The 27,689-nt window shown below is 37.8% G+C and overlaps 1 protein-coding gene across 1 annotated transcript in view; it reads left to right on the forward strand.

Moving 5' to 3' along the window:
* SCAF4 (SR-related CTD associated factor 4) overlaps positions 1-27,689 on the forward strand; it is a gene marked incomplete at its 5' end in the record, with an annotated part of 79,141 nt that overhangs the window by 1,616 nt on the left and 49,836 nt on the right. The window contains 3 exon segments of the mRNA XM_027774493.1: positions 24,236-24,319; positions 24,955-24,999; positions 26,348-26,509. Of these exon segments, the coding sequence (XP_027630294.1) occupies positions 24,236-24,319; positions 24,955-24,999; positions 26,348-26,509 (291 nt within the window).

Consider the following 27,689-nt stretch of genomic DNA (forward strand, 5'->3'; position numbering starts at 1 on the left):
TGATTCCGTCTGTGATTTCTTTTTTGAGATCTAGAAGTTACTTTATAAACAGTATTATAATTTATTGTAACCTAATCACCTTCATTCTGTTCAGTATTTGCATGGTTTATTTATTACATTGCATTGCAGAGAGATAGAAAGCGAGAAATCACCCGCCAGGGGGGATGTCCACACCACAATCCCTTCTCCATTCTCCTCTCTGGATCCTGGGCATGCATGCGCACACGCCCAGCGTCAGTTTAAGCCACCAGGTCCGGGACTCGAACCACGGTCGACTACATGGGAGTTCAGCAACATAGCCATTACGCTAACTGCTGGTCCCAGAAGCTAAGATTTTGACTTGGGGAGAGTTAAGGGCATCCAGGCTCAGTGAAAAGTGGATGACCATCCAGATAACTCTCTCTTTTTTTTTTTTTTTTTTTGAGAGCTTTTTTTCGCTATAGGGCGCGTGCGCTGGCCAGACAGACAGAGACATAGAGACAGAAAGCGAGAAATCACCCCCCAGGGGGGATGGTCACGCCGCAATCCCTTCTCCTCCATTCTCCTCTCGGGATCTTGGGCACGCATGCACATGCCCCCGGCGTGAGTTTTAAGCCACCGGGTTCGGGACGTGAACCGTGGTCGACTACGTGGGAGTCCAGCGACATAGCCTTTACACTAACTGCTGGTTCCCCCATCCAGATACCTCTTGAAAGTTAGGATTTGTGTTTAGATGATTGGTGGTTCTTGATATAACCATGTAGGTTATGGTCTCTTCCGAGATGGAGGAGACTGTAGAATAGTGGCCGCGACTAACAAACATATTTAACCCCCAGAGCATATGTTCTTTCTTTTTTTAAAAACAAATTCTTCTTTTACAACAAGATTATTTTCAGAAATAACGAATAATAAAAATGGCCATAAAAAAAACTTGAATTTTACACACGTATAAATTATGCTTCCCCACACAGGGAATCATACCAGCTACAAGTAAATATTATGGTGGAAAGAATTAGTTGATTAGAACTTTTAAACTGTGTCAATATTTTTTTCCACAAAGGGGAAAAACTTGGGGACCAGCAGGTGGCATCATGGTTAAGGCGCTGGACACTCCACATGGCTGACCACGGCTCGAGTCCTGGACCTGGCATCTTGCTTTCTCACTTTCCCTCTCTCTCCCTCTCTCTCTCTTTCTCCCTCTCTCTCCCTCTCTCTCTCTTTCTCCCTCTTTCTCCCTCCCTCTCTCTCTGTGTGTGTGTGTGTTTCTCTCTGTGTGTGATTCACTCTCTCTTGGTCAAATTTTAAAAAATGAATAAAATTAATTAAAAAAAAACTTAAAAAGGGGGGAAAAGTTGAAAAAAATCTGTGTGTTTGTCGCAATAGTGAATAAGAATTCCAACCCTCAATCTGTGATTTTTGTCAAGGACTGGTAAAATTAATCTTCATATATAGTTCAGTAGACAGATTTATAATCTTACGGTATCTTCACTCATGATTGAAAAGCAATTCTAATCAGTTTTAGTTAGGAAAAGTTATATGTGAAGCAGCGAATTTTTATAAAATGCTCACTTCACATTAAATTCTAGAAATCACACTACCATTTGTCTTTGTCTTCAGCATTGAATCTAGTGACTCTTAATTGTCTGCTCATTTTTAAAAACTTACTAAAGTGATTTTCACCCCAAAATTCAGTGTATATATTATATTTGGTAAATACTTTTGAAATTCTGTGTAAATACTCTCTTCTTTATACTTTGTTCCTTAGTGTTGGTATTCTCTATCATTTTTGTTCATAGATCTTTACTTTGGAAGCTTTGTATTTCCCTGTACATTTTTCAAGGCAGGTTTTGGCTGTTTTAAAATATTTAACCCAGAAGAAAATGTATCTTAGGAAAGCAAGATTGAACACAGCTATTGTATTTTGACTGTACAGTAGTTTTCCCTTGTCCCCAGTTTTGTCTTAACACTGTTTCAGTTACCCACAGTATAATAGAATAACATTTTGAAAGAAAGCAGCCACATTCACATAACTTTTATTACTGAGTAGTGTTATGATTATTTTACTGTTAGCATTTGTTACTCTTTTACTGTGCCTAATTTATACTTAAACTTGACACAGGTGTGTACATATAGGAAAACACAGAGTCATACATTGCCTGATGACAAGGTATACCATCATGAAATCTTTTAAGCAGGGTATTGATAGCTTTTCAGTAAATTGAATTCCAATTAACATGAAGGTACAACCATACATCACTTAATGATGGGAATATATTCTGAGAAATGTGTTGTTAAGCAGTTTCAATGTACTTAAACTTCAGGAGGAGGAACTATTGTACTGTTTAAAAGGAGAAATCTGGGAGCCAGCAGGTGGCGTAGTGGTGATGGCATAATGGTTGTTGCTGGGCTCCCACATGGCTGATTGTGGTTCAAGTCCTCGACCCAGTAACTTGAAACTCATGCCAGGCGCATCTGTGTGCAGGCCTAAGACCCCAGGAAGGAGAATGGAGAAGAGATTGTGGTGTGGTCATCCCCACTGGGACTGATTTCTCACTGCCTCTGTCTCCCCTCCATCACCTATGAGCACAGAAACCCTTTAGGCAGAAATTTAGTAAATGAATTAAAAAAAAATTAAAATCTGTATAGGTGCTACTGTATTGGATATAGACTGAGCCTGAAGATAACACCACATTCCAAATGATCAGGAATTGACTATCGGGGAGGGACTGGTTGGTCATAATGAGCTTCCACTTAGCATGGATAACTTATTAAAGGATCTGTGTTAAAAATGTGCAGATTTCGGGAACCAGCAGTTAGCGTAATGGCTATGTCGCTGGACTCCCACGTAGTCGACCGCGGTTCGCGTCCCGGACCCGGTGGCTTAAAAAACTCACGCCGGGCGCGTGTGCGTGCGTGCCCAAGATCCCGAGAGGAGAATGGAGGAGAAGGGATTGCGGCGTGACCATCCCCCCTGGGGGGTGATTTCTCGCTTTCTGTCTCTATGTCTCTCTCTGTCTGTCTGGCAAGCGCACGCGCCCTACAGTGAAAATCTCTCCCCCCCCCCCAAAAAAAATGTGCAGATTTCACATTAATGTGTTAAAACTCAGCAGTAGTACTCGGGAACCAGCAGTTAATGTAATGGCTATGTCGCTGGACTCCCACGTAGTCAACCACGGTTCACGTCCGGGACCCGGTGGCTTAAAACTCATGCCGGGCGCGTGTGTGTGCGCGTGACCAAGATCCCGAGAGAAAAATGGAGGAGAAGGGATTGCGGCGTGACCATCCCCCCTGGGGGGTGATTTCTCGCTTTCTGTCTCTATGTCTCTGTCTGTCTGGCGAGCGCATGCGCCCTATAGCGAAAACCTCTCAAAAAAAAAAAAAAGGGAAGAAAAAAACTCAGCAGTAGTACTTTAAAATATAGTCTTAGTCAACAGAACAGAATATTTAGAGGAAGGACTATATTATTGGGTTGTTAGAAAAGCTGCGAAGTATTTTTTTAATGCAATAATGCGTCATGACTTTTTCGACATATCCCAGTGTATCTGATGTTATTTAGAATTGCCAGTTTTTGATGATAATAAAAGAACAAATTGAAAGTTTTATCATTGTATTTAGAGTCTGGAGGCAGTTCTTTCAGTTACTGCCTTCACCTGGGTGTACTCATGCCATTGCTCCACTCTAGGTGTCCGTTTGCATCACAGTAGTAGCGATTGGTCCTGTGGTCTATAAATTTCACTCACCAACATCCTTAATATATCTGTATGTACTTTGTCATGAGTATTCTACTTTATTTCCTCCATTTGACTTTGTCCAAGCTATGTTTTAGCTCAGGTAGAATCACAAAGCCCTGCTTAAAGAAACCTTCTGTAGAAATGTACCACAATTGCCTCTAAGCCTGAAAACAGATAAAATATTCTTTAAACTTTGAATAGTCATATATCACCTACTTCACCTTAGTTAAGAGATGCTGAGTGGCCAGCAAGTGGTGTGGTAGTTAAGGGGCTGGACTCCCACATAACCTGGCAGCCTGAAAATCATGCTGGGGATGTGCACACGCACGTGGATCCAAAAATCCCAAGAGGAGAATCTTAGAGGAGAAGGGATTGCAGTGTGACCATTTCCTTTGGAGGGTGATTTCTCACTTTCTCTCTCTGTCTTTCTCAGGTGACAGTGCACACATGCTGTAACAGAAACCTTTAAAAAAAAGTCTTTCATTTTAAAATGCTGAATTTTCAGGGCCAGCAGTTGGTGTGGTGGTAAAAGCGTTGTACTCCCACAAAGCTTCAAGTCCTGGACCCAGTAGCTTGAAAATCATGTACATGTGTGCCCAAAATCCTGAGAGGAGAACGGATTGTGGCAGGAATCCTCTGAGGTGATTTCTCACTTCCCCTCTCTCTGTATTTGAGCAAGCGCACGGTGCCCTATGGCAAAAATCTAGAAAAATTAATGTCAATGTATTGTATGAATTATATCTCAAAGTTGTTTGAAAAACACAAAAACATTAGTTCATAACACCATTTCATAGTTTCCTTGCTTGATCTCATTTTCTACTGGATTAAAAACAATATCCAGTAGCTTCTGCATGGTTCTCTAATTAATTTGTTGATCTTGAATCCTAAGTTTGTTCAAAAGATATATTTAGTTTTGACATGCTATTTTAAGAAGTAATCCAGTGGGGATAGTTCAAAGGAAGGACAAGAAAAGAATCCTCCATTTGCTCATGAATTAACAACAGGTGCCAAATAATGGGTAAGGTGTTTTATATAAGTCTTAATGTTTTCATTTTTAAGGTAGGGAAACTGTACAAAAGTGGATTGAATAGGCAGATCACCCAGTATAAGCGGCAGTTTGGAGATTTGCCTCAGCCCTTTAGGATCCCTTCTGAACTCAGTGCACAGCCCCATATAGCTGGCTGCTCATGAAATTAGAGTCAACCTTTAAAACTTAAGAGATGCATCTTGTGTTTGTTTCTTTGAATAATTTACATTCCAATTAAAATTTTAATTTATTAGGGATTTTATATTCTAAATTCTATATTTTTATTCTTCTAATCAAATGATTTTGTATCCTGGAATCAATTTTATTTCTCCTGTTGACCTTTAAGAGGAAATACATGAGTCACAAAAATGTTTCATAGCCAACTTTTGAGTGGTCACAGAGTTCACCAGTGGCACCTGTACTAGTAAAGTAGAGCAATGGCACAGATAGAACACTTGGCATTTCTTAAAATCTCCTGGCCTATTTCTTGCCATCGAAAAGGAAGGACTTGTGGATTGATTCCATTTCAGTGAACCAAAGCGGAGGCAAGAAATGGAAAATGACCTATTGTGATAAACTGAAACTAAATGGGTTGAAAGTCTTGGGAAGGGAAGTGCTGCCTTGGTTCTAAAAGTGAAAAATTTGCCGAAGAGCAAGAGTTTTGGAATTGTAGGGGAGTTCTTCTAAAATGAAGACTAAACTCTGGTATACATTATATGGTAAGTTGTCAGAAGTTAACTACTGAGCAAATTAGTTCTGCCAGCAACAAATGGTAACAGAATTGGGGCTTGATGATAAAATTAGAGTGAGAAATAATGCAGTTGAGGTTCAAACTACTGTTCACTATGTTACCATAGTCTGTTTTCTAAACATGCATAGAAAGACCAGTAGTTAAACTAAAAATAGTTTTATATCAAATGTCAACTCCTAATTTTGCATTTACATGTTTTTTTTTTTTTAATTCTCTCAATTCTAAAAAAAAAAAAAAAAATTCCCTCAATTCTGAGACTAGGTAAAAAGTCAACAAATTCATGGTAGAATGTGGTAAGGTAAAGAAATTTAAGAAAAAAACATGAAAAATTTTTGTTAACCCTTTGAGAATATTTTGTACAGCTTTTGTTGCTTATAAAAGTATCTTATTTGGAATCTTTAGAAATCTGAAGAATGGGGGTCAGCAGATGCATGGTGGTTAAGGTGCCATATAGCTGACTTTGCGGTTTGAGTCTGAGTTCAAGTCCAGGCCTGGCACATTAGTCAGAGGTTGAGGTTTGGTTGGGAATTGAATCCTATTCCACCATGTGGGATCCAGCTTCCACTTAACAATGCTAAACTGTTGTTCCTGGGGCAGCCCCAGTACAGTAGTTTTTCCTGGCCTTTTTTTTTTTTTTCTTTCTTTCTTTATTTCCTTTTTCTGGTTTTTGTTATAGGATGTGTGCACTTGCCAGGGTGCAGAGGGTGATTGGTGGCCATGCTACATTTGTTCTCCAGTCTCCTGTTGGGATTTTGGGCACGTATGCATGATTATGCGCCTAGTGTGATAGAAACTCAAGCTGCTGGATCTGGGACTCCACCTGCACAGCCGGCTATGTGGGATCCATCCAGGGCCTTAACCTACCTCCACACTGTTTGCTGGACCTTCCTGGCTGTTTTTTAAGTGTGTGTAAATTTGCTCTACTTTGGGAATATTTCATATTGATGCCAGACTCATGTCTTCATTGCTTGCTAACTAAGTAAAAAAGTGGTTAAACATTTATGTTTCAAAGGATTTGACTCTGTGGAAAGTAAATGGAACTTACATGACTGTGAATTAAATATCAGCAATTGAAGGGATGCTTTAAAGGTACACATATCAAATATATACATATATTTAAGATGTGATTTTCTTTTTCTTTAAAAATTTTATTTATTCATTCTTTTTTTTTTTTTTTAATTTGGCCAGAGAGAGACATGGAGAGAGAGAGAGACAGAAAGTGGGAAAGCAAGCCACCAGATCCAGGACTTGAACCGTGGTCGGCCATGTGTGAATGTCCAGCATCTTAACCACCATGCTAGCTGCTGGTCCCCTAAGATGTGTTTTTCAGATTTGGATTTTATTTATTTATTGTTTTTAATTTTCTTTTTGGGGGGAGAGGTTTTAGAGAGACAGAAAGTGAGAAATCACCCTCCAGTGTGGGTAGCCACACTGGCAATCCCTTCTCCTCCATTCTCCTCTCGGGATGTTGGGCATGCACGCACAGGCACCCAGCATGAGTTTTAAGCCACCAGGTCCAGTAGTTGAACCGCGGTCAGCAGCTACATGGCAGTCCAGTAACGGAACCACTGCACAATCTGCTGGTCCCCAGATGTGGATTTTATATCCACCAGTTATAAGGACTTAAAGGAAAACATTTTAAAGTTTATTTGAAAAAAAGTTTTTAATTATTTTTATTTAATTTTATTCATCATCATCATCATTATTATTAATTTTAATTTGACCACATATGCAACAGGGAGAGAGAGAATGAGAAAACAAGCTGTCAAGTCCAGGACTTGAACCTTGCGGGAGTCCAGCGCCTCAACCACTCCGCCACCTGCCAGCCCCTATTTGAAAATTTTTAATAATTTTGAAAAATTTTATTAACTATTTGCAAGTTATTGATTAAAATATAGTAGCTGTTAACTTCAAAGATATGATTTACTCCATGGACAAGCCATATATGAAAATGATTCTGTATTGTCAAATACTTTTATCATTTAAATTTATAATCAAATATTAGAAAAGATGCATTTTTGTGTGTCAAACACACTGTTTTAGTTGTTGTTGTTGTTGTTGTCTTATCAGTGGGCATGCTTGCTTACCAGAGAGAGGGAGCAAGCACTTTTCATTGGGGCATGATCATGCCACAGTCCTTTTTCTGCTTTTCCGTTTCATCAGGATTTTGAGCATCAACACATGTACCCAATATGTTCTTAAGGCACTTGGGTTGGTATTTGAACTGTGGTCAGCCAGGTGGGGTCTTGCTCCCTTAACTGCAAGGCTGTGGGGCCAGCTCCAAAGTTCATTTTTAAATTCATGAATTTTAATTATTTTCATTTGAAATTCATCTTCAGTAAATTTAGATTTGAAAATAAACCAAGAAGTAAAATAATCCCATTAAACATTACCCTTTAGAGTATTTTTTCTGATCCTTTTTTTTCCTCTTCCACTAGCATTAGATTTTTTTTTTTTTTTTTTTTTTTGGAGGGGTTTTTGTTTGGGGGGTGGTGCACTCACCAGAGAGACAGGAAGCGAGAAATCACCACCACCACCACCCCCCCGGGGGGACGAGCATGCATGCACATGCCCCTGGTGTGAGTTTTAAGCCACCGGGTCCAGGACTCGAACCGCGGTCAACTACTTGGGAGGCCATTTTGCCAACTTCTGGTCCCTGCATTGGAAATCTTCACATGGTTACTGTGTTTCTAATAACATGAAATTAAACTTCTAGAATTATTGGTTTAAAAAGTATTGACATTTGGGACCAGCAGTTAGTGTAATGGCTATATCACTGGTCTCCCATGTAGTCGGCTGCGGTTCGAGTCCCAATTCTGGTGACTTAAATTTACACCGGGCATGTGTGCTTGTGTGCCCAAGATCCCAAGAGGAGAATGGAGCAGAAGGGATTGCACTGTGGCCATACCCCCTGGAGGGTGATTTCTCGCTTTCTAATTCTCTTTCTCTCTCTGTCTTTCTGGCTAGTGCACATGCCTTATAGCAAAAAAAAAACAAAAAACCAAAAAAGTATTGACATTTAAAAACTCCTGTCTTATATTTCTCTCTGAAATTAGGTCTCAACAGAGTACCTTTTCTGATTTATACTAATCTACACTTGTGTTTATTAGATAATCAAATAGTTTTTTAGAGAGATTTTTCTTTGCTGGAGAGACAGAAAGTGAGGAATTACTCCCCCCCTCCCCCGGGGGGGGTGGGGGTGGGGTGACCATGCCACAGTCCCTTCTCCATTCTCCTCACAAGATTTTGGCATTGCATGCATTACAGGCTTGGCATGAGTTTCCAGCCACCAAGTCCAGGACTCAAACTGCAGTCAACCATGTGGGAGTCCAGTGATGTCACCATTACACCATCTGCTGGTTCCATATCTCATTGTTTTAATTTGTACTTCTTTGATTATTGTTTGATAAAGAACTTTTTTCTGTGTTCATTAATTAGCTATTGAAGTTTCCTTTGTGGGGCTCTCTTCACATTTTCAGTTTCATTTTGTTTCTGTCTGTATATGTAGTTGTTTAACTCATACACCGTATTCTGCTTTCAGATAGAGTTGCATAGTGGTACTTGTATAAAATGTAATTGACCTCCCCCCATCACATTACTTCACTCAGTATTAGTAAAGTATTAACCCCAATACACTTTTGGTAAATTACATATTAAAAGTAGAAAATGAAATGCCAGGTAGGAAAGGATCATAAGTTAGTCTTTTCCTGATTATTCTAGCAATAAGGACTTTATATAGTGGTTTTCAGGCCATAGCAATAGCATCTTTGCAGAAAAAGATTATTTTTAAAGATTTTTCTTCTAAATTTTTCGTTAAGATGTTTAGTATATACTGGTGTAAAGTGTTAATGTGTTACTAACTAAACATTTAAGTTGTATTGGACTTAACTTGGGTTTAAGCTAAGGAGTCATTGTACAAGAGGAGGAAAGACTTAAACACTTAAACATGCGTGTATCTAATATGAGGGAGTTTATAGAGTACCAGCCTGTCACTGTGAGAATATATATATGAAACATTCCTATTCTTTAAACTTCGTAATTCGCTATTAACAAAGAGAATTTAGGGGGAAATTGCTTTGTTATCGTGGAGGACAGAATAGCAAAAGAAGAATACTGTATATGTATAATTTGTATAATCCATTACAAAGTAACTTTAAGGAAATTAAATTTTTGAAAGTTTAGGGAAAAGAAATGCAGCAGTAAATATTCCATTGAGAGATTCAGAAAGGAAATATTTGAGGGACTTAAGGTTAAAAAAATTACTTGGACTGATATATAGCCTTTTAATTTTTTTCATTGCCTTTACAGTTTAATTTCAAAAATTAGAGAAAGATATATTCTAGAAATTATAGACTTCATGCCAGTGCCTTTTCATCCCTGCCAGTTCTATTAGGTTGCTTTATCAATTTCTAGACATTGTTAGTAAGAGCCAGAACAGATTCACTGATAATTTATATCAGACCATATTAAATTTCTTCTGTAAAGTGCATCTGTTTAGTGAAGACTATATACCAAATATTTCAGAAAAATATTGGATATAATTGAATTCTGAATAAGTTAGAAAGGTAAAGGCAAGGTTGGAGTATTGTTAAGTGGATTTTAGCTGATTGACAATAAAAATCTAGGGAATATCAATTAAAGTCATCCCACACATAGATGCTATACTGATTTCTGTAAAAACCATTGACTTGGAGAAAGGTGTATAAAGTGAGTTCATGAAATTTGTAGGCTGATTGAAATAGCTGCTGCTTCTAATGGCAAAAAATGATTTCTAGAGTACCTAAATAGATGAAAAGTACTGTGAGAAAACTGACGAAGTCGACATGATCTAGTTTTGATAGAGATCCTGGTGAAATCAGACTGAGTTTCAGTTGATTACAGATGTGAGTTAACAATAAAAGAAGCTCTATTTTTAAAAAGGAAGAAAGAAAGCATCTCCTCCCAAAGGAAAAAAACTGAACAGATGTTTGTGATTTGGTTCTTAGAGTCTGTGAATGTGTTACCTTACATGACAAAAGCGACTGAAAAGTGTTTAAGAAACTTGAGATGGGTTAATTATCCTGCATTATTTCCATGGGCCGGATGTAATTTCAAGGCTCCTTAGATAAAAGAGGCAGGAGTCAGAAGGAAATAAAACAGAAGCTGAGGAGAGGGGAGAAGATACTTGTGCTACTGCTGTTTTTGAATCAGAGGAAGACGCCATGAACCAAAGGAATGTAGATGTCCTATAGAAGCTGGAAAGGGTAAGAAAAATTCTCCCCTTGATTCTCCAGAGGAATGTTGCCCTGTTGAAACCAGTGATATTATGACTTTAAAATTGTAAGATCAGTGGTTAAGTGCTGCATGGGGGTGGGGGGGGGACTGCTGTTGGAGTCCAGGACCGGGTGGCTTAAACTCACAACGGCACGTGTGCGTGCGCGCCCAAGATCTTGAGAGAATGGAGGAGAAGGGATTGCGGCATGGCCATCCCCCCCTGGGGGGTGATTTCTCGCTTTCTGTCTCTGGCAAACGCACGCATCCCATAGCAAAAACCTTTCAAAAAACCCCAAAAAACAAAACCAAAAAGCATGATTGTCAGGTATCCAGGATCCTAGCCAGATGGAGAATTGGAGAAAAAATGGATTGTAGTGTGACCATACCCCAATGGGGGTTGCTTTCTGTGTTTATCTTGTATGCAGCCACACATCCTCTGGCTTTTTAAAAATCTTTAATGAAAGTCCCATAGCAAAAACCTTTCAAAAAAACCCAAAAAACAAAACCAAAAAGCATGATTGTCAGGTATCCAGGATCCTAGCCAGATGGAGAATTGGAGAAAAAATGGATTGTAGTGTGACCATACCCCAATGGGGGTTGCTTTCTGTGTTTATCTTGTATGCAGCCACACATCCTCTGGCTTTTTAAAAATCTTTAATGAAAACCTGCAAGAGAATACATTTGTGTTGTTTTAATATGCTAAATGTATGATTATTTGTTGGTGCAGAAATAGGAAACTAATATAAAACCTAGTTCACTGTTAGATCCCATTTATGCAGGAGTACATCTGGATCCTGTCCATTTCATGATACCACACTTTAAAAAGTAATTAACCAGGACACTTGGATCCTTATCATTTGTCTAATGAAGATAAGCAAGAAGAAAACATGCTAGTTGTGTTCAAATATTTTCTCATATGACAGGGATCACTGATACGTACGTACTCCAGAGGCAGAACTGGAAAAGGGAAGATAACAGATGGGATTTTGGAGATCAGTACAAAGAACATCATTGAAACCATTGGAACGGCTTAGTTAGAAGTTACTGAGCCTATGCCGTTAAGTAGAACCTGTCAGATACATCGTTCTGAATTTTGTACAAATACTGGATTAGGTACTGAGATTCCCATGCAGCTTTAAAAGTGTTTGATACTGTTGTATTTTCACTGAAGAGAAGATTTCTGTAAGCGCAGCATTTGAATACAGATTGAGTATCCCTAATCTGAAATTCAAAGTGCTTCAGAATTTGAAACTTTGAGTGGCAGTATGATGCTACAAGTGGAAAATTCTATGCCAAACTTGATACAATGGGTCACAGCCACAATTCAGTATAAAAGTGTGTAAAATTACCTTCAGGAGGGGCCAGGTTATGGTGCAGTAGTAATAAAACTGGACCTACATGGAAGAGGTCCCTGAGCCAGTGGGGTGTTCATGTTCCAGGCCTGCTGGTACTGGGGGTGGATCACAACATAAAGACCCTGTTGGGGGTGCCTGCCTGTCTCTCTCAAAGAAGAAATAAAAACACTTTTTAAAAAATTACCTTGGGAACCAGCAGTTAGCGTAATGGCTATGTCGCTGGACTCCCACGTAGTCGACCGCGGTGCGTGTCCCGGACCCGGTGGCTTAAAACTCACGCCGGGCGTGTGTGCGTGCGTGCCCAAGATCCCGAGAGGAGAATGGAGACGGGGTTGCAGTGTGGCCATCCCCCCTGGGGGGTGATTTCTCGCTTTCTGTCTCTATGTCTCTGTCTGGCTGGCGAGCGCACGTGCCCTACAGTGAAAATCTCTCGAAAAAAAAAATTACCTTTAGGTGGGACCAGCAGATGGTGTAATGGTTACGTTGCTGGACTCCCACGCAGTTGACCAGGTTCAAGTCCTAGTTCTGGTGATTTCAAAAAAAACTCATGCCAGGTGCGTGTGTGTACATGCCTGAAATCCTGAGAGGAGAATGGAGAAGGGGTTGCAGTGTGGCCATCCCCCCTGGGGTGGGGGGGTGATTTCTCACCTTTTGTCTCTCTGTCTCTCCGGTGAATGCACGCACCCTATACAAAAATCTCTCTCTCTCAAAAAAAAAAAAAGAATTTAAAAAATTGCCTTTAGGTTATGTGTTTAAGAACAAAGAATTTCATATTTAGACTTGGGTCCCATCCCCGAAATACCTCATAATGTCTCTGCAAATGTTAAAAAAAAAAAAAGAAAAGAAAAGAAAACTGAAATTGGAAACACTTCTGGTTTCACACATTTTGGATATGGGATCTTAATCTGTAGTACATGCTTTATGAAAAGATACCAGTAAGCCATAACAAAAAATTAAACTCGGGTATTTCATGTAAAGGTTCCCAAGGCTTTATGTTACTCTATTTACTAAGCATAATGTGAGGGCTAAGAGATTTACAACAACATTTTATTTGATCTCAACAATTTTATAGAATGAGTAGTATTCTCATTTTTCACATTAAAAAAAATTCCGAAGTTTACAAAGGTTAACTAAATGTGTCAAAGTTTTTATCATTGGTAAATATTGATAGAGTATTATATTACTTTGACTAATCCCCAAACTGTGTGACTGCTACAGGTGTCACAGGCCAAATATTCTCATTCCTTGTCTTCTCTTGAAATCTTCACTGGTATAAGGGATCAGGATGAATGATTCTTCATAATTTTTTTAGAGTACTGCTGCTAGTGACAGAGCAGAGACTACTCTTCGTTTTGGCTGCTGGAAGTACTGTGCTTTTCCTACCATGCTTGTGCCTTCCCCGGTGGCCTTGTACCATTTTGGGGCTGCTGCTGATGTAATTCTATATAGGAGAGTTTCATAGTTTTCTCTGGCACATAGAGACTTTTTTTTTTTTTCAGTGACAGATTATATTGGTTGTGAATATAGCCTGTATTGGTGGGGGAATGCTGCACCTAATGATGGTTATTGAACACTTGCCCTGTGCCAGATGATACTCTTAATGTTCCATGTACAAAAACTCATTTCGGTGTCACTGAAATTAATGTATGTCAAATAGATATCAGTACTGTATTTTTTTTTTTTTAAGAATTACTTATTTAATTTTATTTATTATTTTTTTATTTGACTGGGGTTGAGGGGTGAGAAAACAATTCGCCAAGTCTGGAACTCAAACCTTGGTCTGCCTTGTGGGAGTCCCACAAGCACCACGCTACCTGCTGTCTTCCTATGCTTGCGCGCACACACACACACAAACACATAGATTTTTTTTTTTTAGAGATTAAGTAATTTGTCCAGAATTATTTACATGGCCAAAACCAAGTTCAAAACCAAGTCTTTCTCTTTCCAGAATACCACGTCTTTTAAAATTTTTTACCAGTAGGTTTTGTTGAAATTATTTTAACATTAATGGTTCTCAAACTTGACATATAAAACTGATGGGTTTTTTCCTTGAGTTTTGGTGGCTGAGATTGGATGTTGGTCAGAAATAACTAGAGCCTGAATTATTTGTGGGAAGCTGCACACCAGCGAGTCTGCCGAGGTTTCTCAGAGAGCCAACAATTACCATGATTGGTTCCCTTCCAAAAACCTGACCTTCAAAACCTTGCTCTGATTGGCCACTAGAATCCCTCAAATTTGCATATCTGGCACCTCATGATTGGTCCAAAAGCAACCAATCATAACCCACCGTTTACAACTAATCAGGGCCCACCATTTACAACCAATCATAGCCCACCGTTTACAACCCACCAGAGTGTATATAACCACGATGCCTGGCCCAAGATTTTCTCCTTACATGGCTAAATAATTTTCACTGCTGTTTTCAAAGTGATCCTCTCTTCCTCATTAATTTGGGCTTCTTTCTTCCTGTATCAGGATGTAATTTTATACTGGGCTATTTCATTTACTTGTTTCCCTGCCAATACAAATGGTTTTATTATTATTTTATCATATATATTTTTATGTCTGATGAGGTTTAGTCTCCCTTTAATAATCCTGAACCACCATCTCTCCATGTTTAGCCCATACATGCTCTGTACATTCAGCCATTATTATCTTTTTAAAAAAATAATTATTTTATTTAACTTTTGTGGGAAGCTGCACACCAGCGAGTCTGCCGAGGTTTCTCAGAGAGCAAACAATTACCATGATTGGTTCCCTTCCAAAAACCTGACCTTCGAAACCTTGCTCTGATTGGCCACTAGAATCCCTCAAATTTGCATATCCGGCACCTCATGATTGGCCAAAAGCCACCAAATCACACCCCACCGTTAACAACCAATCAGGGCCCACCGTTTACAACCCACCAGAGTGTATATAACCACGATGCCTGGCCCACAGTAGCCAGACGACACAGACGACCGAGACGACAACGACCAGGAAGACGACAACTGAAGAGCTGAAACACCGCACAGTCTCCAGACGACCCTGAAGATCCTGAAGAGCTGACACTGCATCGTCTCCAGACGAACTGGGAGACCCTGAAGAGTTGTAACACTACATCGTCTCCGGACGACCCTGAAGAGCTGTGACACTGCGTCGTCTCCATGCTGCTCACAGTAGATGATGCGACACTGCGTCGTCTCTGTGCTGTACCGTGCTGCCCACAATAAACGGACGACACTGTCGTCTCCGTGCTGTAACACTATGCCGCTTGTCCCGGCTCTCACTCCTTCACTCAGGAAACCCGTTTGGCTGTCCCCCCGGGTCGGGACAATTATTGTTGAATGTCTATCTACTTTGTGTGTACTTCTGTGTAGATTATAAACTTGGTCAAAAAATAAGAATTTTTTCCAATGTGACAATGTTACCTTCCTTCCCTCCCCCCAGTTTGTCTATAATAATATTAATAATTTAGAGGAACTCACATTATAGAAGGTGACAGAAAATAAATTTGGGACTTGCTTTTCCTCATTTCTAAAACAAAAGAATTTTTCTCTAGGTCATTGACTCTCAAATATTTTTGACCACCATCTACACAGTAAGAATTTTTTCATTGAGATTCATGCTTATACACACATAACCCACACACTACTGAGAAGTTTCCAAAACAGTACTTAACCTTACTATGTTCGGTGCTACTATGTTCCTCTATAAACAGTTCTGTCACCATCTATTAACACTTATTTTTACAGCCTGCTAATGGATCTCAGCCCACAGTTTGAAAACATTGCTCTGGATACTCTCCAAGATTCTCCCCTTTTCCACCAAAGTTATGTGTAGTTATAATATGAGTTGATGTTTGTTACATACTTAATCTTTGTTAGGGGACACACTAAATGTATTCTTAAATTTCCCTAAATAAGGAAGGGACTATTATTGCTCTCATTTTACAGATGAAAAAAATAAATTCTTGTAACTAGCATGTGGTAGAGCCAGAATTTCCCAGTCAGTTGATTATTGAGTCTCTGTCCTTTGCTACCACTCTAACAAATTTATTATGGAAATTTAGAAACTATAATCAAAATCTTAGATCACGACAAGGTTGTATACTTTTTTCTTTTTTTTTAAAGAGGTCTTTGCTATAGGGCACATGTGCTCACCAGAAAGACAGAAAGCGAGAAATCACCCCCCGGAGGGGTGGCCACGCTGCAGTCTCTTCTCTTCCATTCTCTCAGGGTCTTCTGTGCCATTCTTCTCTCAGGATCTTGAGCACACGCGCGCGCGCACATGTACCTGGCATGAGTTTAAGCCACCAGATCTGGAACTCAAACCATAGCCGACTACATGGGAGTCCAGTGACATAGCCGTTATGCCAGTTGCTGGTCCCAAAGTTGTATAAATTGTCCTTCGGTGTGTGTGTGTGTGTATGTCTGTCTAGACTCAGCAGTAACTTTACAGTGAACAAGTTCATTTTGTTTGGAGTAAGACAAACTACATAAATAGAAGACTAAACAAAATACAGGTACAATAATGAAGAGTAGTAATTGATCTTCAGTTAAGGGTAACAAATATCAGGGGTTGGTATATGAGGAGGGATGGGAGTAGAGAGCAATAAAAGAAGTAAGCCAACTTATTAAGCATCTTTTTAGATACTTTTATTTGGTAACCTATTTAATCATTAGTTCTCTTTAAAAGGCAGTTTTGGGGCCAGTGGATGGCATAGCCATTATGTTGCTGGATTCCCACATAGCTGACTGTGGTTTGAGTCCTGAACCGGGTGGCTTGAAACTCAGGCCAGGTATATGTGCGTGTATGCCCAAGATTCCAGGAAGAAAATACGGGATCCTAGGAAGAGAATGGAGGAGACGGGATTGTGGTGTGGCCATCCTCCATGGGGTTAGATTTCTCACTTACCCTCCCACTGTGTCTCTCTCACTCTCTCTCCAGTGCGCACATGTTATTTAAGACAAAAACTTCTATGAAAAAAAGACAGTATGATACTTGGACTAAAGATGGTAGACTCAAACTCAGAAGTAGATACAATACAGTAGATGGCCCTTGTCTTCCCTGGAAATGTTTGGACAAATCAGTATTCAGGAAGTAGACTCACCGGATAACATGCTGGTTATTCAAAGCCTTCCCTCATGCCTTGAGGTCTAAAACATAAAACAGCATGTTGGTCTTAAGTCTTGTGAAGTTGAAATCTGATTGCTTTGATACATAGTTCACTCTTCTGATATCTAAACTGTGCTGCCAGTTTTCTCCTGTAAGCCAGCACATCATCATTAAAGTGTAGGATCATTTAAGCATCTAACAAATTGACATTAAAGGGAGCCAGCAGGTGGTGTGGTGGTTAAGGTGCTGGACATTCCCACATCGCTGACCACAGTTAGAGTCCTGGACCTAGTGGCTTGCCTTTTCATTTTCCCTCTCTCTCTGGTCAAATTAAAATGAATGAGGGGACCAGCAGTTGGAGTCACTGGACTCCCATGTAGTCGACCACAGTTCAAGTCCTGGACCCAGTGGCTTAAACTCAAGGTGGGTGCATGTGCATGTGTGCCCAAGATCCTGAGAGTGGAGGTGAAGGGATTGCGGCATGGCAATCCCCCCTGGGGGGTGATTTCTTGCTTTCTGTCTCTCTGTCTCTCTCTTCCTGGTGAGTGCATGCACCCTATAGCAAAAACCTCTCCCCGAGAAAAAAAAAGAAATTAAAATGAATGAATGAATAAAATTAAATAATTCTTTTAAAAATTGACATTAAATAGTGTAATATATTGCCTCTAATTTGTTGTGTTACTTTATCTCTGTGACACTTATATTTTGCTAATAAAAAATTTATTGCATTCAATCTCTTATAACAGTTACACAGTAGTATATTACCTTCTATTATAGTTTGGGTCTTCATTTCATGGTTTTATTTTCCTCTTTCTCTTTGTGTTTGTGTGTTTGCGCACACATGCTCACTCACCAGAGAGGAGAGGAGAAACCACCTCCCCCTCCCTGGGATGGGTGTGTTGGAGAATGGTCACAACACAGTTCTTTCTCTTTTTCTCCTTTGGGGATTTTTGATATGTGTACACACTGTGTTAAACAGCCGGGTCTAGGACTTAAATTGCACAGCCAGCCATGTGAGATTTGGTTGCTTTAACCACCAAGCCATGGAGTTGGCCCTATTTATTTTCCTCTTAACACAACTATGTAGTCCTTATTACCACCCCTAATGTCTTTGCATTATTCTGGCCTCATGTATTCTAAATAATATCCTTATTGTGGCCCATCCTCCATGGCATAGTCAGCATTACTCTGCAGTCTGGATGCCACATGGCTGAACATGGATTCAGATCCGCAGCCTAATCAACCTGAAACACATGAAGCATTACTGTGCCCACGGTTCTAATGAGCTGGAAAATTGGGGGAATGGGATCATGGTGTGACTGGAGCCCCTTAAGGGTGCTTCTCTCTTCTTTCCTCCCTCCCTCTCACATGCTCTTTATCACGAAATTAAAATAAACTTAAATCATTACCTTATTGTTAGGTAGTTACTGAAAAGAACTCAAATTTTGGGAAATGGTAGATTACAGATTCAATCTAGCACTCAATTAGCTTCGTAACTTTGGTCAGATTTTTGAACTTCAGTGTCTTCATCTGCAAAATGGAATTCTAATATCTACTTTTTAAAGAGATTGTTAGGATTTCTGTCCAAATGAGCCAGTGTATGGTTACTAGAAAGCATATTAATTTATATCAAAATAGTCATAATTTCTGGATGTATTTGAAGGCATTGGTCTAAATATCAAGGAAACTTTTTGCCTTGCACAAGGAAGAAGCCACTGATTAATTTGTACTTTGAAGAAGTCAATAAAATACTAGTAACATTCATTGAGCTGTAAAAGGTAATTTTTAAACATCTATTTTGAAACACTTATATCTACCTTAGTGTCCTTCATAATTAATATCAAATGCAAATTTATAGCTTAAAACTTTGAAAAAGCTTTGGTAAAGGAGCGGAAGGGGCATCTGAAAAGAAATTTAAACGTGATGGGAGACTTCTAATACTAACAGGGTGTGAGTATAATCATCTATAAAGCTCTTGAAAGATGGTCCTATCTCCACTTTAAGTGCCAAGCTCTGAGCTAGCCACTTACTATATAATAAATTCTCAGGTATTTGTTGAGTGAATGAAAAATTAGCCAAAAATGCATTTCTACTTCCTCAGGAGATGTCATTTGCTGTCATTGATTGGCAGGCTGAGTGAACAAGAATTGGTTTGTGTCTGGATTAACCTCTGGGAGCATTTGGCTATACCAAATAACTTTCATTTCTGGGATTCCACTTTGTTCTCATGTTCATTTGCACAGCCCCTTTGCTGTGTTGAAATTTTTATTATTCCCTAGCCAGGTTTATGTTCCTGGCTTCCTTACTACAAGTTCATTCTTACCCATCCTCTTGGCTTTGATTCTGTAACTTTTTGGTTTCTAGCCTGACGCTCTCACCCTTGTTCAAAATTCATATTTCTGTCTCTACTTGGATATTTGGTAATCATCTCAAATTAAATGAAATGTTTCAGTGTTATCTCGGAACCAGTACAATAAATGTGCAGATGTAAATGCCTGTTTGACTCCCTGTGCCCCATATTCCTTACTCTAGTTAATGGTCTGTTTACAATTTTAGTCAGTAGGCAGCATTATACAGATGTACCCCTTATCTGTAGAGATTGTGTTTCAAACCTCCAGTGTGTGCCTGAAACTTGGATAATATTGAACACTAGATAAAGTGTTTTTTAAAATACATCCATACATACCTATGATAAAGTTAATTTATAAAGTAGGCACTGTAAGGTATTAATAAATAACAATTATAGGAATATACTGTAATTAAAGTTACATGAATATGGGGCAGGCAGATGGCATGGTGGTTAAGGTGCTGGACTCCCACAGTGCCAGCCATGGTTCGAGTTCCAGACCTGGTGGCTTGTTTTCTCACTTTCCTTCTCTCTGTCTCTCTCTGGTTAAAAAAATAGTAGTGATAAATAAAATTAAATAAACAATTCTTTTTTAAAAAGTTACATGAATGTGATCTCTGTCTTTCTCTGAATATCTTACTCTACTGTACTGTGGGTAAGTAAAACCATAGAACATGAGTTCATGGATAGAGAGGGGGGACTACTGTAAAAGGATATGTATATGCATTTGGGGAGTGTTAGTTTTTTATAATAAATAGACTTTAGTTTGTGTTCATTTCTCAGGCATCACCTAAAACAGAAGTAATCCTTTTTGACTGTCATCTTCCAAAAGGTATAACATACCTACCTTAATTAATGTGATTAAATAAAATAACCTACCACCTAACCTGTAACATACCACATAGCCCATTCCTTCCTGATACATAAATAGTAGGCTTCAAATGTTGGTTTTCTCTCCCCTTCTGAACTTTATTTTTTATGGAATATAATAGCACCCTTTCGGGTCAGCAGTTGGCATGGAGGTTAAGATGACTGGATCCCACAGGACCACTGACTGTAGAGTCAAGAGTCTTGGTACCAGTAGCTTGAAAATCAAACTGAATGCATGTGCATGCATGTCCGAAATGCCATGTGAAGAATGAGAAGGGATTTCAATATGGCCATCCCTGTTAGGGGGTGATTTTCCACTTTCTGCCTCTGTCTCTGTCTCTGGTAAGCACAAAAACTCTATATCAAAACTGAAAAAGTAAAACAAACAAAAAAACTCCACTGTCTCTCAGATCACACACCTGAAGAAACTCTCATTGGTTCTTTGATAGAATGATGGTTATAGTGCTGTTTGTTATAATCTGTACTTAAATGTTTTAAGTAAACTAGGATAATTTAAATATAGACTGAGGAGTGTTTCCTCAGGCTACAGTAGTAGTCTGTCTCCTATGCTCATTTGGCTTTTTCTTTTCTTTTCTTTTCTTTTCTTTTCTTTTCTTTCCTTCTTTCTTTTCTTTTTTTTTTTCATACTACAGTGATTTGCTTACTGATGAAATGATAAAGAAATGCTATTTAGGGCATGAAATGAACATTAGTTCTGGCTTAGGCTTCATTAAAACATATCATAGACTTGTACTCAAAGAAGTAGCTCTTATTGTTCATTCTTAAGATCCTTGCATTAACTTCTTTGCATCCCATTTCTCTTTTTTAAGGTATAGAAAAGGAAATAGAACAACAGTAATAAATAATTGTTAAATTATAAGATAATTAAGCTGTCCTTTAGAAATTTACATAAATAGTTCATATGTACTTTAGTGTTCATGAATCATGCAATGAAGATTTAAGTTGAAGTATTAAAATTTTTTTTGTGGTTTCTATTGGTTTATATAATTTTAGCGATTACAGTTTCTTTTCCAGCTTTTCAGTTAGTGAACATTAATTTTCAAGTAGAATTTTAAAATTACATTTGTAAATAAAATGCAGGTTAAACATTCCTAATCTCGAGAACCAGCAGTAAGCGTAATGGCTATGTCGCTGGACTCTCACGTAGTCGACCGCGGTTCGCGTCCTGGACCCAGTGGCTTAAAACTCACGCCGGGCGCGTGTGCGTGCGTGCGTGCCCAAGATCCCGAGAGGAGAATGGAGGAGAAGGTATTGTGGCATGACCATCCCCCCTGGTTGGTGATTTCTCGCTTTCTGTCTCTATGTCTCTCTCTGTCTGTCTGGCGAGCGCACGTGCTCTATAGCGAAAAATCTCAAAAAAAAAAAAAAAAAAATTCCTAATCTGAAAATTCAAAATTTGGTAAGAACCAAAACTTTCTGAGCACTGACATAATTTCATGATTGGAAAATTTCACATGTGACCACATGGGATAGTTCACAGTCAAAATAAATACAAAAATGTATAAAATTACCCTCGGCCTATGTAAATAAGATGTATACATAACAGATCATTTTCATATTTAACTTGGGTCCCATTCCCAAGGTATCTCATAATGTTTGTGCCAATATTCCAAAATCCAAAATACTTCTGGTCCCAAGCATTTCAAATAAATACTCAAGTAATAAAATGAATAATCATGACCTCATTTTTTTAAGACTCCTTTTTAAAAAATGAATTCCTTTGGACCAGCAGATAGCATAGGATTACATCACTGAACTCCTATGAAGTTGAATGGCAGTTCGAGTCCTAGACCCGGCAGCTTAAAACTCAGACTGTGCATCTGTGTGCGCATGCCCAAAATACTGAGAGGAGGATGGAGGAGAAGGGATTACGGCATGGCCACCCCCAGGGGAAGGGAGTGATTCTTGCTTTCTGTCTCTTTGTCTCTCTGGCACGTAGGTGCAGTACCCTATAGCAAAAGTCTCTCTTAAAAAAAAGGAATTTCTCAGGTGACATCTTAGTGTTTCTCCCATTTTCTGTACCTTAATATTATTTATAGAAAAATTCTGTCTTTTTCTATTTAAGTAGATTACCTGGTCTTTATATTGATTATATGTGACATAGCATGCCTTTTCTAATTTATTTTATTTTATTTTTTTTTTTGGAGAGGTTTTTGCTATAGGGCACGTGTGCTTGCCAGAAAGACAGAGACGGAGAGACAAAGCGAGAAATCACCCTCTGGGGTGATGGCCACACCGCCATCCCTTCTCCATTCTCCTCTGAGGATCTCGGGCACGCATGCACATGTGCCCTGCATGAGTTTAAGGCATCTGGTCCGGGACTTGAACTGTGGTCAACTACATGGGAGTTCAGCGACAGCCATTACGCTAACTGATACATAGTCCTGTGTATAGCTTTTTTTATTATTATTATTTTTAAAAATTTATCTAACTTTTTAATTTTTATTTATTTATTTTAATTTAACCAGAGAGAAACAGAGAGAAAGAGAGCAAGCCGCCAGGTCCACGACTAGAACCATGGTTGGCCATGTGGGGAGTCCAGTGCCCTTAACCATCATTCCACCTGCCACCATGTTGTGTATAGTTTTGAAATGCTGTGAAAATACTCTTGTCAAGTTTTAGGGAACGCTGCCAACTCTGGGAAAAGACTTTTGTTTTTGAAGTCTTATAGTAGCAGTCTAGTGAAGGTCTGTACCCTAGGGGTCCATAGTTGAAATACTGACATGAATGGAAAAGAAATGGAAGAAAACATGATTCATATAAAGTTGAGAATGCTCAAGAATCCCTGAAACTTAAAAGAATTTTTCTAGAGGTCTGAAGTGAATGTGTTCCTATGCTTATTAACAAAAACAAAAATTTAAGAAGCTAGATAGAAGCTTCTCAATGTCGGGATTTTATCTTTGTAACATCCTATGGACTCTCCATTATATTTGGGTTGGATTTAAACCTTTGGGAAAGGCATGTAAGTGTGTGGGGTGGGGGGGTGGTTAAGCCTCCCTGGATCACCTGCTTGCTGTGGATTTATTGAAATTTGTTAAATTTGGTGTTAATCTTTTAGTAACGGACTGTTTTTCAGTAAATAACATAGTAGTGAATTCCTATGTTGATGTCAGAAATTATTGGAGATTTATAGTGACTATTTGAATTTCTTGCCTAGTTTCATATATGTATTTCTCCAAACAAATCTGAAAGTTATTTTAAGTTCTCCTAAATCTCAGTGAGATTTAGATTAAAATCACATTAAATATTGACAAAATTACAATGTTATCACATTCATTTCAGGAGCATGCTGTGTTTTGTTTCCATTGAAATTTTGAATTCATTGATAAAATTTTAAAAATGTTTTGGTAAAAGGTTTGCAAACTTCTTAATGTTTTTTGCTTCTAGGTTTATATTTTGTTTTCTTTGATTTTTTTTTTTTTAGTGTGGTATAAGTGTGGTTTTTCAGAGAGGATCTCACCATAGGGATCTTCTTGACTCGCTTCTTAGGTAGTGGAAGTGGTCATTGAACCTGGACCTCCCTTATTGCCTTAACCTACCAATCAGCAGTGTCCAGGAGTATGCCAGTCTCCCCCCCCCCTTTTTTTTTTTTTTTTTTCTATTTTTAATGTTTTTTATTTTCTCATTGTATTTCTAAAGAGTGATGTTCTTGATATATAGGAAGTTCTTGGTTTTTACTTAACTGGTCAAATTGTTAAACGTTTAGTTCCAAAAGTTTGTTATTCTCTTACAATATAGATTACAAATATCTTTGTAGAAGGGGAATTGACCTCCATGTTTACCTTTTTATTATATTTTTTTAAGCTCTTTTCACTTATGGATATGAAGCCTCCCATCTCTAGAGCCAAGATGATTCTCATCACTAAAGCTGCTATTAAAGCTATTAAGGTAAGAATAAAACAGATACATTTAATTTGATCAATGTTTTTGATACTTTGAAAATATTATTAAACGTGAGTTCCTCTTGTAGATTAGTTTAGGCCTGAATCAGAGCACTAACTGGTTCTTGCTAAAGGTCCTCCATAATGTCTGCATTTGCATTGTAACATTTCCAAGCAGGTTTTTCCCCCTCTTTACTTCATTTAATCTTTGCAGTGAACCAGCTGAATATTAACTTCATTAAAAAAGAAAATTATTCAGCTGCCATTAAATTAAGTATTTTACCTAAGAGCACACTTTAGAAAGCCTCATTTTAGAAACTGCATTATTTAGTTCTAATTTCATTGTTCTTAGCCCTTTCATAAGGTTGCCTAGTCTTCTGCTTTGTAAAGATTTATTGATTAAAAATTTAAGGAAAGGACCTTCTGTTTTTGTGGATTTTTGTTGTTTTCTGTTTTAATTCATTCTCTTCTGATTTGCTATGTTCAATTTCTTTATTTGTTGATTATGGATTATTTTTCATACTTCAGTTAGTCTAGTCTTCATAATTTAAATTGTGCAAATTTCAGGGTTTTAAGTATTTTTATTGTAGAAAATATGGACATATGCAAACTGGACCGTAATTTTTTTTTAATTCTTTTCAGCTTTACAAGCATGTAGTTCAAATAGTAGAAAAGTTCATCAAAAAGGTAACTATCTCATAATTATTTTAGTATGTGTGTTCGTAGTTTATTTTGAAAATTGTAATTTGAATGTTTGCTTCTAAAACTGATCTATGAAAAAGTAGTCTCTAGAAGTTTAAAAACAGGTTTGTAGCAGTACCTTTGACTGCACTTACTGTGAGCTCAGCACTCTGTATGTCATGTTTACAGATGAGTTTTTGATTTGGGTAGGACCCTTTTCTAAACATGTACCTGCTCTACGTTTTGCCCCATCTAGTCTCATGATATTAACTTGATTTTGAATATTTTAAAATGTCTCCTCATGTTTTTCCAACTTTTCTCTGCTCCTATCAGGATGAAACTGTTGTTCAGTTCTATAGTTGTGTCTTGTTTTATAAGTACAATTTGCACACATCTGTCCCAGGTATTTTAAAATGAAATGCCTTTGTTTTCTCAGTTTTCCTGTTTCTATCAAAATTAAACTTCATATAGTATATATTAATCGTGGAAATGTTCACGGCTTTTACGTACTGGCTTGGGGATAAAAGTTAAGCTTCAAAAGTGGTCAGCAGGTGCTTTATATTAGCAAACCGAAGTGCATTTGTATCTACCTATTTTTTTTAATTGATGTATGTGCTTTTTTATAAAAGGAAAAATTAAGACAATATTAGTTGTTTAACCTGCTTTTCCCACTGAGTTTATTATAGATATCTACAAAATTATTACTTTGAGTGATTGTTACCATGATTTACTCAGCCAGTTCCCTGTAGTTAGATATTTTTGACTTGCTTACTCATTATGAATAATGAAAGAAATAGATACATCTAAATTACTTTTTTAGCATGAATTCCTAGATGTAGAATTGCTGGATCAAATAAGGCTTTTGCATTTCTTTCTTAATCATCGATAAAGACTGCCACCAGAAATATATGCAGGTCCTGTTTCCCTTATACTCTTTTTATCATTGTTAAATTTGATTAGCCAAAAATGATCTCTTTTAATGTTTAGCATGTCTTTAAAATATTTTATAATTTTAAAAGATAAAAATGATCCTTTTGAACAAGATGAATTAGAAGAAAGAATATCATAATAAATGAATTTGTATGGAAGTGGCTTGGGACTTTGTAAAGTAATGTCAATACCAGGAAATTGTTTGTGGGGAGGTAAAGGGATCAGAAAAGAGTCAAATACTGGGGTGTGATATTTTGAAAGAATGGTAGGTAGTTCTTTAAAAACAGTGGGAAATTTGACAAGTTTGTGAGAAAGCTGAAACACATTCTCGATGAATATACAAAGCTTCATAAATGTGAGATTAATGGGTGTTGAATTGTGATTTTACTTTTTATGTACTGACTGTACACTTTTATCCTTGCAGTGTAAACCAGAGTACAAGGTTCCAGGCTTGTATGTAATTGACTCAATTGTGCGACAGTCTCGTCATCAGTTTGGAACTGATAAAGATGTTTTTGGGCCAAGATTCTCTAAAAACATAACTGCCACATTCCAATATTTATATCTTTGTCCATCTGAAGATAAGGTATAATTAATAATTTTTAAATTAAAACTTAAATTCTTGTTGGTTTTGTTAATGCTTAAATTCATTTAAATATATGAGAACTCTTCAAAAAGTTAATAGAAATGTGTATGATACTAAAACTATGCATGGATTTCAAAAATTTTGCACTATAGCTAACTCATAATTTGATTACATTTCTCCACAGACTTTTGCATGTCCCCTTGTATGTTAGATATTTGAAACTTACTGTTTCTAGATAATATCTTCATTTTGTAAGCTCTGTGAACTTAAAACACAACCTTTTTCTTTCTCTGTAGTGGTTATTTTGTATTTATCTATTCTCTTGTGAAATCCTTCAGGAACGTTGTACAATTAATATGTAAAGTAATCAAATTCATAGAATCAAAGAGTGGAATGGTGGTTGCTAGGGTCTGTATGTAGGGAGAAATGGTAGTTACTACTCCTCTTGCTTATTTCAGTTAAACAAAATTAATAAGTTTTAGAGATCCGCCCAAAAATGTGCCTATAGTTAACAATTCCATTTTGTACACTTAGAAAGTAGTAAGAGGGTAGATCTCATACTCTTACCACAATAAAATAGAATTTTTAGGAAATATGCAAAAGGCACATTATCTTGCTTAAAGAACATATTGTTGGGAAGATTTGCTTGTGTAGTAGTTGAGAAATGAAGTTCCAAAGTAGAGAAAGGCAGCACTCATTAAAATTGTTGCTTATTCTAGAAGAAAAAGGAACAGAAATTAATCATTGTCTCCAACATACAGAGATGCTAGGGCATGAGTGGTACTCATTAGCAGTCAAATGACAGTATCTTAATTCCTCATTGCAGTCATTTATTACAATTATATAAAATTAAATGGTTAAAATCCAGTTGCTGGTTAGGCTATAATGAGTCCAGTATGTGGTCATACATCACATAACAACAGGGTCACCTTCTGGACAGTGTATATTTAGGTGATTTCATCAATATGCAAACATTATAGAGTGTACTTACTCAAACCTACATGGTATATAGCCCATTCCACACCTGAGCTATATGGCATAGCCTATTGCTCCAAAACTACAAACCTGAACCGAATACTGTAGGCAGTTGTCACAAAATGGTAGTTGATTTGTGTATACAAACATAATTAAACATAAGGAAGGTATAGCATAAAAGATGAAAAATGTTGCACTCGTGTAG

This window comes from Tupaia chinensis, unplaced genomic scaffold (genome assembly GCF_000334495.1).
Source record: "Tupaia chinensis unplaced genomic scaffold, TupChi_1.0 Scaffold000443_1, whole genome shotgun sequence".
In the NCBI taxonomy this organism is placed as follows: Eukaryota; Metazoa; Chordata; class Mammalia; order Scandentia; family Tupaiidae; genus Tupaia; species Tupaia belangeri.